The sequence below is a fragment of the Sarcophilus harrisii genome, chromosome 5 (assembly GCF_902635505.1).
Source record: "Sarcophilus harrisii chromosome 5, mSarHar1.11, whole genome shotgun sequence".
Classification (NCBI taxonomy): domain Eukaryota; kingdom Metazoa; phylum Chordata; class Mammalia; order Dasyuromorphia; family Dasyuridae; genus Sarcophilus; species Sarcophilus harrisii.
In genome coordinates, this window is record NC_045430.1 from 170,950,569 (window position 1) to 170,963,222 (window position 12,654).

Here is a 12,654-nt window from a genome sequence, read left to right on the forward strand (position 1 = left end):
ACCTAGGATGGGAATGTAGGTCTAAGTAAATATTCCTTATTCAAGAGAAGCAAAATCAGCAAGAGGAGGAAGATGTTAGAGTATAAAGTAGAAAGGATCATTAAACACCCTTGGTAACAATCAGCATCTCAAACTAATTAGTTCAAATTAAGTAGGGATAAATTAAAATTTTTACAGTTGGGTTAAAATAATTTTACAATTATATAATGGAAGAAAGGTCAAACCTAATCTGAAGTTTCTGTTTCTTGGCACCATAGTTCAAGATGGACACTAACAAACTGGAAAGCATCCAAAGAAAGGCAACCAGATTATCAATGACCTTCTTTAGTTGAGCACAGATTTTGGGCTTGAGTTTGAGCACTAATTTCACTACTTACTTTTATCAAAGAAAAAATACCTTCACGCTGTATTGAGGATTAAGATTTATTAGTCAAACACCATTTGTTGTATTTTGGGATGCTTTACAACCCTGTTATGTTGATTCTAGTAAGTATAACGTACTCTGTGATTCAAAATTAAATGTAATCATGTTTAATATATCAAGGATTTGTAGTACTAAATATAGAATCTCACCCCAAAACAGACCATATATGTTTCTTGGGAAAGTACATAAAAATGGAAAAAATAAAAGTAAACATGGGTATACTGCAGCTAAAAATTTCAACTGGACATGTATTGTTTTTTAAAGAGGAGAGAAAGAGAGAAATATTACAAATAAAAAATTTAGGGGAAAATTTAATTTGCTTTCTCCAAATGATCTACTGCTTATTTCTAATAATGATTTTTGTAATATATTGCTAGCTACTATGTGAAAATTTCTGTGAGATCTATTGTATCCACTCCAAATATCTAATTGGAATGCTTTGAATATAAAGACAACATGAATTCTCAAAATTTCTTTCATTATAGCAATTCCATCTTTGGTTTTGAGATAGCCTACAAATTATTCAACTTAAACAGCTTAGCTAACAGCCAGGATATAATTGTCTTTAAATGGAGTTGCAGAAAATGAGGAGCTTCTCCAATTGCTTCTCATAGAAAATAAGCTTTCTTTTTTTATTTCCTTCAAATACCCAATCTAGTATTCTTTTAAGTATCCAAAAAAGCAAGGGCAAAAAATGACACAAAAAGGTGAAAACAAAAAGAAAACAGATGAATATGGGGGAAATCATATGGAAAAAATTAGCAAAAAATAAATTGAATTCTACAATGAATTCAGTAAGCACTTCAGTTTAATATACATAAGACAAATTTGAATACATTAAATTTAGATTTTTCTTCATGAAATACACTCAAAGCCAACGATGTCAATCTCAGTTTGAAAATCTCATTATTACTTACTTTTATAATGTGGAAAAATGCATGTAATTATATAAAAACATTCAATTAAAAAGTTTTAGAATCTTGGCTAATTAAAAGCTTGCCCTACAATAATTCATCATTTTAGAAGTGTTCAATTAAAATTCAAGCATACATCTTATTCAGTTCTTTTCTAGAAATTAATTACTTGGCACAAACTTTTAAACTAAATGTTGAAAAATACCAAAGGAAATCTTCCTTATACCTATCCAGATTATACTCCAATTTCTGATTGTTTCTCATGCCTTAAAAATTAGTCTCTCCTGGACTGAAGATTTGCTTAAAACAATTTCTGATTCAATTTTCCAAATGACAGTGCAATCATTTTCTTTAAGGGAATTTCAAAATAATCTATTTTATGAATAAATGCTTTTCGAATTAAAATGACTATGTTCCATCCTATCACATATTAATCCTTCACTAATTTATGTCCCTAACTACCTTGTTTCATTTTCCTATTAATGAAATTCCAGTAATCCAAAAAATATTTTAATAGTATTTAAACAGATGTTTAATGGTTAAAAAAAAAAATTGTATATCACAGATTTTAACATTGATTATAATGGCCATTTCCACTGGTTGGCTGGTGGTTCTTCCACTAAAGGCTCCCAGGGTTTCCATGTCAACATTTTTCTTGCCAGTAATAATTCATTTTCAGCCTATTAATAAAATAAAGAGGGAAATGGTGACATTTTGAACATACTATTCAATTCACATGTATTACCATTAATAGATTCTATTTCAATTGCTCCAAGTTATAACCCAAAATCCAGAAAGGGTTCAGACAGTATCAAGTTCAAACCCTTACTTGAAACATGTTCTAATATTAAATAATGAACTACTAAATATATCAAAATGCTTCAGGCTATCTTGAACAAATAAAAAAAGGTACCTTCTAAAGCCTGTATTTATAGTATTCCTGAATTTAGATAAAAGCAAAATTTTCCAAGTAAGACTTCTATTTCAGAATTTTTTAAATTCAGTTTACTATATACAGTACCCTATTAAAAATTAAGAATATAAAGTAAGATAATTAAAATAAAATTCAGATGTCTTAAATGTTCATCATTTTCCTCCAACAAAGAAATTCATTTACAATGATTAAAATCTACACTGAGACCTCAATCAATTGTGATTCAGAAATCTAGCATCTCCTTGGCCAACCCAGAATATGCAAAGTGTGCCATTTATGTCTACAACTGCAAAAATATAAACATGTTTTGAAGATTTTAGCGATATACAGAATGGTTAAAAAATGCTCATTTTCTTTCAAGGTTAAGGAAAGCTAAAATGCTGAGTTGTATCTTTGTTTTTCATATGAAACATCAAATTCACATCTCCCCTTTGAATCTAAAGGAGGTTGAGAAAAATCACCAATAACAGAAGGTAAAACTTTCATTTAGATTTTGTCTTGGCTTTCTTACTGGGTCAATTCCTCGCTCCCCTTTTCAACCACTTGGGGACTTAGTACCAAATATTTTAAATATTCAAGTTATATTTTCATCTTTACCTGAAGAATAACTTCTTCTAGTTGTCCAGCCTGAAGTTTATCCTCTAGTTTCTGAAGATCTGTTTCCTATATCAGATACAGAGCAAAAATATGCTTTTTAACATTGAGGCCCATTATCTGAATATCTGCAAATCATATGTTAGAAAAATTTACATTTAAAAACTATGAATTACTATTATACTACTTAAATAAGTTCTTCCAAGTATCTTATCAAATACCTACAGGAGTCCCCTATTCTCTCTACTAGTTCATAGAATTTTTCTCTTAATTAAAATACCTAATATGTTTTAAGATTAAGTGTTACATGCTAAATAATAAACTGAGAAACTTCACTTTATATTTTTAATACAAGAATGTTACAAATCTATTCATTAGCAACATTTATTCTTCTGTTGAAAAGATGGACATACAAAGGATATGAACAGACAATTCTCAGATGAAGAAATTGAAACTATTTCTAGTCATATGAAAAGATGCTCCAAGTCATTATTAATCAGAGAAATGCAAATTAAGACAACTCTAAGATACCACTACACACCTGTCAGATTGGCTAAGATGACAGGAAAAAATAATGATGATTGTTGAGGGATGCGGAAAACTGGGACATTGATGCATTGTTGGTGGAGTTGTGAACTAATCCAACCATTTTGGAGAGTAGTTTGGAACTATGCTCAAAAAGTTATCAAACTGTGCATACCCTATGATCCAGCTAGTGTTACTACTGGGATTATATCCCAAAGAGATTACAAAGAAGGAAAGGGACCTGTATGTGCACGAATGTTTGTGGCAGCCCTTTTTGTAGTGGCTAAAAACTGGAAACTGAATGGATGTCCATCAGTTGGAGAATGGTTGAATAAATTGTGGTATATGAAAATTATGGAATATTACTGTTCTGTAAGAAATGACCAACAGGATGATTTCAGAAAGGCCTGGAGAGACTTACATGAACTGATGCTGAGTGAAATGAGCAGGACCAGATCATTATATACTTCAACAACAATACTATAAGATGACCAGTTCTGATGGACCAGGCCATCCTCAGCAACGAGATCAACCAAATCATTTCCAATGGAGCAGTAATGAACTGAACTAGCTATGCCCAGAAAAAGAACTCTGGGAGATGACTAAAACCATTACATTGAATTCCCAATCCCTGTATTTATGCACACCTGCATTTTTTATTTCCTTCACAAGCTAATTGTACAATATTTCAGAGTCTGATTCTTTTTCTACAGCAAAATAACGTTTTGGTCATGTATACTTAAAAAAAAAAAAAAAAAAAAAAAAGATGGACATAGATCATAACCAGTTTTCCAAAGAGATTCCAAGATTCTAGTACAATATAATGTTAAAATGGAAAGTACAGTGAATTTTAAACCAGGAAATTTGTGTAATCCTGAGCAAGTGACCATTTCTTTGCGTCTCAAGTTCTGATCTGTTAAATGAGGAGTTGGACTAAGTAACAACTAAGGTCTCTTCCATCTCTAATTCTATTCTTGTGACATCCTTAGATCTTTAGTAGAATTCCCCAGAGACCCATGCTTGTTTCTGTGTTATTTAATTCTTTTTTGATCAATCATTTGAATAGACCTGGGTTACAGCCTTAGTAAAAATTCAAATGGCATAAAGCTGAGGATAGCTAACACATTGGATGGCAGCTAAGTCTTTAAAATGGTCTTTAGAGAGAATTCTGTTCCAAATTGGCAAATGAGATTTAGTAAGGATAAATAAAAAGTTTTACACTTTGGATTTTTTAAAAACTATAAAAACACAGAATAGGGAAGATATAGCAAAGACGACAAGTTTTTCTGAAAAAGATCTGTAGATTTTAGTGAAATATAAATCATAGGACTCTCGTTTTAGTAACATGTTGTAAGAACAAAGAGAGGAAGCTGCAAATAAAAAAGGGAAGCCAGGGAGGTCAGTAGGTAAAAGTAAAACTTTTAAACATATGAACAGCCCAGGGCTGAGAAATGGAGTGTCTTATTCATGGAACAGCCAGGAAGCCAGTTTCACTGAATCAGAGTATATGTTGGAAGTAAGGCATAAGGAAGTAAGGTCCCTTTTCTCCTACTGGAAAAGGAGAAGAGAGCTAATTTATAAAAGACTTTGAATGTCAAACAGGGCTCTTTTTATTTGAATCTGGAGGCAATAGGAAACAAGTAGAGTTAACTGAGTTAGGGGGAGTGGGAGTATATGATATGATTGGACCTACATTTTAAGAAAATCACATTAGTGGCTGAAGGGAGGATGGACTGGAGTGGGAGAGACTTAGGTAGGCTGACCCACCAGTAAGTGGTTGCAAGAGTCCAGGTGTGAGGTGATGAGGGCCTGCACCAGTAACAGCAGTGTCAGAGGAGAAAAGGTGTATAGGAGAGACACTATGTAATAGCTGAAACTGACAGGCTTTGGCACCTTCTTAGATATGGAGGTTGAAAGGTATTTAGGAATCCAGGATCGCTCCTAGATTGTGTGCCTGAGGCTCTGGGAGGATAGTATTGTTCTCAATAGTAACAAGGAAAGTAAGAGGGATGGAGAATTTAGGAGAAAATATAATAGGGCAGCCAGATAGCACAGTGGATAGGGTACCAGCCCTGGAGTCAGAAAGACATGAGTTCAAATATGGTCTCAAATACTTAACACTTCTCAGCAATGTGACCCCAGGCAAGTTACTTCTCCCCAATTTGCTTGGGGAAAAAAAAAAGATAATGAATTGTTTTGGGCAGTTTGTGATCTATCAGACAATCATATCCAGAGTGTGCTGGACATGTGAGATTGGAGGTCACAAAAGATACTGGGGCAGGATAAGTAGATTTGAGAATAATTGGCAAAGAGATGGTAATTAAGTCCATAGTATGTCATAAAGAAAAAAATTTTAAAGATAAAGAATGAATGGGGTGACTACTGATCTCCTTCCATTTCTAAAATTCTGACGCATTTCTTGTAGGCTTCGTAGCTAAGAATTCTACATTCCAACTCAATACCAAAATATCGGACACCTAGCATGCACAGTATTACACATTAAGAAAAGTCAAATCTCTCAGACAGAAAAAAAAAAAAAAAGGATTAACAAATTTTTTTCAAATTTTTACATCAGCAACAAAAGTATTTATGGTTTGCTTTTAAAATATTTTCTATCTATATTCATCAAATATCTACCAGTTGTATGTTTAAATAAAAACTTAAAAGAAAAGGCAAATCATACAGAACAGAGAAGATAAAAAAGGAAAGGACAAGTAATAACAAGCAAAGATAGAAAACTACAGACAATGTCAAAAGTGCCAGGGAGAATTCTAAGCAACATATGAGAGAAAAGTGACAATGCATAAGGATGGAGAATAGATACAATTTTTACTCAAAGACCGCATTGGGCACCACAAACTTGATGGAATGAAAACATGCTGGCTACTTACCTCTTTCACCATATTCAACCTTTCATTTGTAATTTGTTCAGTGTACTTTCTATAGGCCGCATTTGCAGGGATAAGCTCAAGAGCATCGAGAATCTTTGAATATAGTAACTTTAGTCGCTGAAAAAGACAGTTGCACAAATTTCCTAAGTTTAAAATGTTATTAAAAACTTTGGGTAATATTTAAAAATAACGAAATTACCAATAATAACAACAAACAATTTATACTAAATCAAATCCAGAGTGGAGTACTCCATCACAGTTACATATCACAACTTGTTTGGTTATTACCCAATTGATAGGTATCCCCTCAATTTCCAGTTCTTTGCCATCACAAAAGAGAATGGCTATGAATATTTTAGAATATATAATTCTTTTTCTTTTTCCCTGATCACCTTGGGAAACAAATCTAATGGTGATATTTCTGGGTAAAAAGGTATATACAGTTTTTTAACTGTAGAACATAATTTCATATTGTTCTGAAATGGTTAGATCACTTCAGTTCCACCAAGGGTGTATTAGTGTCTCAATTTCTTTTCATCCCTTCCGACATTTGTCATTTTCCCCTTCTATCATTTTAGTCAATCTGATAGGTGTGGGATAATCTCAGTCATCTTAATTTGCATTTCTCTGATCAATAATGATTTATAATGTTTTTTCATATGACAGCATATAGTTTTGATTTCTTCATCTAAAAACTGCCTATCCTTTGACCATTTATTAACTGGGAAATGACTCATAGACTTACACATTTGACAAAGGTCTGTATTTTTAAGACATGACACCTTTATCTGAGAAATTATAAATTTTTTTCTTAATTTTCTGATTTTCCTCTAATTTTGGCTACATTGGCTTCATTTGTACATTTTTAATTTAGTGTAATCAAAATCATCCATTTTACTTCCCACAGTGATCTTTATTTTTTTCATAAATTCTTCTCTTGTCCACAAATCTAATGGGTAATATGTTCCATCATCTTCTAATTTTTTTTTATCTCCCTTTATATCTCTAGTCCACCTATCTATTGTGACCTTAACTTCGTAAAGTCCATAAGATATTGGTCTATATCTAATTTCTGCCATTTGCTTTCTAGTTTTCCCAAAAATGTTTACCAAATAGTGAATTTTTATTCTAAAAACTTAAAAGCATTACATTTGTCAAACAGAAATTTAGTATAATCTTTTACTACAGTGTAATGTGCAGATATACTCTGTTCCATTGATCCAGCTTTGTATTTCTTAGCCAATACCAGATAGTTTTGGATAATTACTGCCTTATAATAGTTTAAGATTTGATATTGTAAATTTTTTCCTTGCTTCTTTTTTATTAATTCCTTTGATATTCTTAACCAACCAAGTGAATTTTGTTATTATTTTTCCTAGCTAAAAATAATTTTTAGGTAATTTAAATGGGATGGCATTAAATAAGTAATTAGATAAAACTGTCATTCTTATTTAATTGGCTCTGACCTCCCATGAACAGTTAATATTTTATATATCATCTTTAAACGATTATCTAATTTATTAATTATATGATGTGACAGTTAAGTAATATTAATTAATTTGCAAAAAGTGCTCTGTAATTATGTTTATGTAATTTCTGGGTCTGTCTTTAAAGATGTATTTCCAGGTACAACTATCTAAAGTCCACAGTTATTTTAAATGGGACATTGGGGTATCTTTTACTATCTCTTCTTGCAAGATTTTGTTGGTGATATATAAAAATGCTGATGACTTATGTGGCTTTATTTTACATCTTGCTACTTTGTTAGATTTTTTTCAACTAACTTTTTAGTTGAATGGCTAGGTTTTCCAAGTATATCATCAGATTTTCTGCAAAAAAAAAAAAAAAAGCTTTACTACCTCCTTGCCTATTCCCTTCAATTTTGTTTTCTTTCTTATAGCTACTACAATAAAATACTGAATATTGGTGATAATAGGCCTTTTTGTTTCACTACTGATCATACCAGGAAGGTTTCCAGCATATCCCCATTACAAATAATGCCTGCTGATGGTTTTAGGTAGATGCTTATCATATTAAAGAAAATTTATTCATATCTATGATTTCAAGTGTTTTTAACAGGAATGAGTGTTGTATTTTGTTAAAAGCTTTTTTTTTTTTGTATTTACTGATATAATTATATGATTTGGTTGATTCAATTATATTAATAGTTTTCCTTATATTAAATGATTCCTGCAATCCTGGAATAACTCCCATTTATTTGCAAATGTGACTTCTTTTTAAGAAGAAATACGGTTGACTGAAGATTGGTTGATCTAGAGAAATATAGTTATTAAAAGCTCTTGTGGGATGCCTTTGGAGAACTGGAATTGCCAAGGTTTGAAAGAATTCCCATTTTTGTTCAGCTTATCTTTCTGACTCACTATTGATGCTCTAATGAATGAAAGAGACTAGGAATCTATTTTTAGCAGATTATATTATTTTAAATTTATTAGATATAAATTTATTTTCACTGAATTTTATTCACAAATGTTTCACTGCAAATGAAAACTAAGTCTGAATTACTAGACTGTCTTGAACTAGACCTTCTCCTACACCCTAAAAATCTGTCTTTAAAAAGCTTTGCTTCAGAGAATGAGATATCCCAATTGCGCCTTTCATACCATTCCTCAATTAACCTTTTACTTATGAAATTACTGTCCTTCTCCAGTGTCTCATTCTCATCTCCCCAAACATGTTGTTTCTTTAATTTTTAAAGAGAAAAAAAAAAAAGCCTTCCCTTTACTCTATGCCACTTCTGAGCTATTCAGAGGCAAACTTGTCCAAAAAAGTAGCTATGATATCTACACAATCTGCTTCCCTGCTACTATACTGAAGCTGCTTTCAAAAGATGATCAATAATATCCTAATTTTGCAACTCAAAAGCCTTTCTCAATTCTCATCCTTCTCCAATTCTGCAGCTTTTGCCACTCCTTCTCCTTCTATATATATATATATATATATATGTATGTATTTGGGATTCAGAAACACTATACTCCACTGGATTTTACATTTTATTAATTTCTCTGTATTCATTAATTCTTCCTTTCTAATCTCTTACTGTTAGTTTTTCAAAGGTGCTGTGCTTGGTCTTTTCTTCTTTCATCCTTTAATCACTGAATAACATTTCTACTTGTCCTTTCAATCAATGAATAATGACAAGATCCTAGGGTTAGGAGTTGAGCTAAATTCAAACGATACAAAGACAAAAGGTAAAACCTGCTCAAGAGTTCACCTTCTAACAAGATAACAACACACACACACATATATAAAACACATATGAAGAACGCATACACATGTCTGTATGTGCTACACACAGACAATACAAGGCAGTTTTGAAAAAGAAGGTACCAATTGCTTGAAGGATCAAAATATATTCTATATGTCTGGTCCAAACAAATTATTTCCCAGTTCTTAAGCACATCCCATGATATCCCACATTTGTGCCTTTGTTTATACTGTGCCCAACACTTAGAATACCCTCTTAACTCTGTCCCTTTCCACTTAATCTCTGCCTTTTGAAATCCAATCTATTTTTTAAGGTACAATTCAGATCTTGATCAGCATTTGGCTTGTACACATTTTTTATGAACTTTTGTGTCACTTTGTATCATTAAAAGTGATACCCCTATTTGAATGTGAGCTCCATTATGTCAGGGTTAAATCTTAGTATACCAATATCTTTCCCTGAGTTCTTTCCAAGGCAGCTAGGTGGCTCAGTGAATAGATTCATCTTCCTGGTTTCAAATCCAGCCTCAGACACCTACTATCTCTGTAAACCTGGGCACTTAACCCCGTTTGCTTCAGTTTCCTCATCTGTAAAATGAGCCGAAGGAGGCAGAATTCTAGACTTGAAGTAGAAGAACTTGAGTTGAAATTCTGCCTCTCAGGCAGATATAAGCAATAGCAAATCAATCTCAGAACCTCAGTTTTTTCATCTATAAAAGGGGTGACATTGAAGAATGTACTTTGAAAAACCTTAAAGTACTATATAATGCACGGTGTATATAAGTATCTGTCAAATAATTAGACAATAAACAATCTATTAGAATAGAAATACTTCAAGTCCATTTTTAAAAATAAATTCTTATTTTCTCTGGTATGAATTGTTTTAAAATTTCATCATCTTTAATAAAGACAGGGACTAGTATAGTCAATATCTTTCAGTGAACAGACTATTATTAGTAAAAACAATAACCTAACTGTCCGATAATTTTTAAGTATTTTCAGGCCAACAAGAATGAGAGGTAGGTACAGCAAGTTAAGCGACTCCCCCAAAGTAAGCCATTTAGGAAGATTCAAATCCATAATCTGAACCCAAGTCTCCCGATTCCATCATTCTAAATGCTTAATGTCATTTCAGGCTCCAGCAGAGTCGGGATGCCCAGAGCAAGGTGGGCGGGCCCGGACAGCTGCAGCCGGAGACGCCGGGGCCACAGCGGGGCTCCCCACCGCAAAGCCACTGGCGTCTATTTCTACTTGAGGATTGGGAAATACACAAAGGAAACTGACGTACCTCCCGCGGGGTCTCACATACTGCCAGTCCCACGAGACCGGTGGTCTAGAAAAAGAAAACGCTCTGGTCATAAAGAATTAATCCGACCGCCCTCCCTGTTCTCTCCCGGAGGTTAAGGGAGAAGGGACAAGAAAGGTGAGGAGAAAGAAGAGAGAAATGGGAGGGAGAGGAGAAGGAAAAGAGCGAGGTTATGAAGGAGAATGGGGCGGGTTGGTGAGAAAGGAGAGGAGGGGAGAGAGAGGAAAGAACTGGATGCGGAGAGAGGGGAAGGAGAGGGGACAAGAGAAGGACGAGAAGTGGGCGGAGTGGGAAGAAGGAGGGAAGAAGGGGGATGGGAAGAATAAGAAAGGGAGAAGGAAACGGAGGAACAGAAGAGAAACGGAAAGGGGAAAGGAGAAGGGAAGGGGAGGATCGGGTCCTTTGGGCCCACGACCCAGCCGGCTGCAGGAGTTGGCCGGATCTCCGCGATCTCCCAGGCGGCTAGCCTGAGAGAACTTTTAGCGGCCTCGCTCTCTTAAGCAAAGAGGACACGAAGCCAGTCCGCAATTCACCCCCTCACTCCCGTCTCGACCCCCCGGGGCCACCCACCGATCACTGCCTGCGCCCCTCTGACCTCTAAAGGAGCGCTCACCTTTTTCAGCACCCCGGCCATGACAGCAAACCTGCAGGCGTTGTCGCGCAGCACTCTGGGAAGGTGCTGTTCTCAGACCCTTTGAATCCACTACCGAGAAACTGGAGCCTACGGTCGCCCGTAGCAACTGCACCCGCAAAAGCGGATGGACCGAAAGGAGGCACCCTTCCTCTTCCGTAAAAGGTTTGGGGCTTGAATTTGAAGCTGGGCGCACGCGCCGTGGTTCCCAGGGAACCAGGCTAGGGAGAAGCGCATGCGTACAAGGATACAGAGGGGACCGTAGCTGAACTTGAGAGAGCTCAATGCGCATGTGTGTGTTTTCCTTTCCTTAATGTAATTTTGTTACAACGTCCTTGAGCTCTTTGGCGCTTTCAATTTACCGATGTGGTGCCTTATACAAAAATTAAAAAGAATTAGGCAGGCAGCAACATAGACAGCCTGTGTTTGTAATTGATTAGCTGGACGAACTTTAGCTGGTTTGTAAACAACAATAATATATGGGATCACTAAGAGATGTTGTAAAAAGCTCAGATTTATGTGACCTTGGGCGTCTTGATTTCAGTGAGCCCAGTTTTCCCAGCTGTAAAACAAGACTGGACTAAGTGACCTTCAATTACAAATCCTAAAACTGGAGCGAGCTGGAGATATTGCCCCTGACACTTACATAGCTGTGTGATCCTGTGCACGTCATTTAACCCCTGTTACCTCAGATTAACATGCAGTTTCTATCTTATTTTAATGTGTGGTTCATTCATTAATTGTGTGTGTGGTTTTCTATGTCAGTGTATGGCCTGCAGGGATCCTTATGTACAGCTTAATGGTTCCTGTTTGTATTTAAATGTGATACCATTGCTCTCCAGCATCTCTCCTAGGGGCTCCCTTCTCTCCACTCCTATAGTCCCTGCCCTGGTTCAGGACCTCCTTACCTCTCAGCTGGATTATTGCAAGAGCTTTCACATTGTACTCAGCTCTTCAAGACTCTTCCTACTCAAATGTATTCTCTACTCAGCCAATCTAGGGATTTTTCTAAAGCACAAGTATGAGCCTGTTATATACCCTTTTCAATAAACTCTAGCAGCTTCTTATTAACTCTTAAGATCAAATATAAAACCTTATATTTGGCATTTAAAGCTCTTCATAACCTGGCTCCTACCCACTTTTCCAATCTTACATTCTACCACATATTCTTTCACCCAATAATAATGACCTACTACTTTCGTTTTACTTC

At 34.9% G+C, this 12,654-nt stretch overlaps 1 protein-coding gene across 2 annotated transcripts; it reads right to left on the reverse strand.

Annotated features, from left to right (window-relative positions):
* Positions 1-409: 409 nt before the first annotated feature.
* On the reverse strand, positions 410-11,665 carry NDUFA5 (NADH:ubiquinone oxidoreductase subunit A5). Of its 2 annotated transcripts, none has more exons than XM_003771566.3 (5): positions 11,427-11,665; positions 10,796-10,840; positions 6,283-6,399; positions 2,870-2,935; positions 410-2,018 (listed from the first exon to the last, which is right to left on the reverse strand). In XM_003771566.3, exons 1-5 carry the CDS (start codon positions 11,445-11,447, stop codon positions 1,917-1,919), a joined length of 351 nt encoding a protein of 116 aa, XP_003771614.1. In that variant the 5' UTR covers positions 11,448-11,665; the 3' UTR covers positions 410-1,916. The 2 variants fall into 2 exon arrangements, with proteins under 2 accessions (XP_003771614.1, XP_031794807.1); XM_031938947.1 differs by lacking the exon at positions 11,427-11,665 and adding an exon at positions 9,341-9,463 and having other exon boundaries at positions 10,796-10,813.
* Between the last annotated feature and the right edge of the window lie 989 nt (positions 11,666-12,654).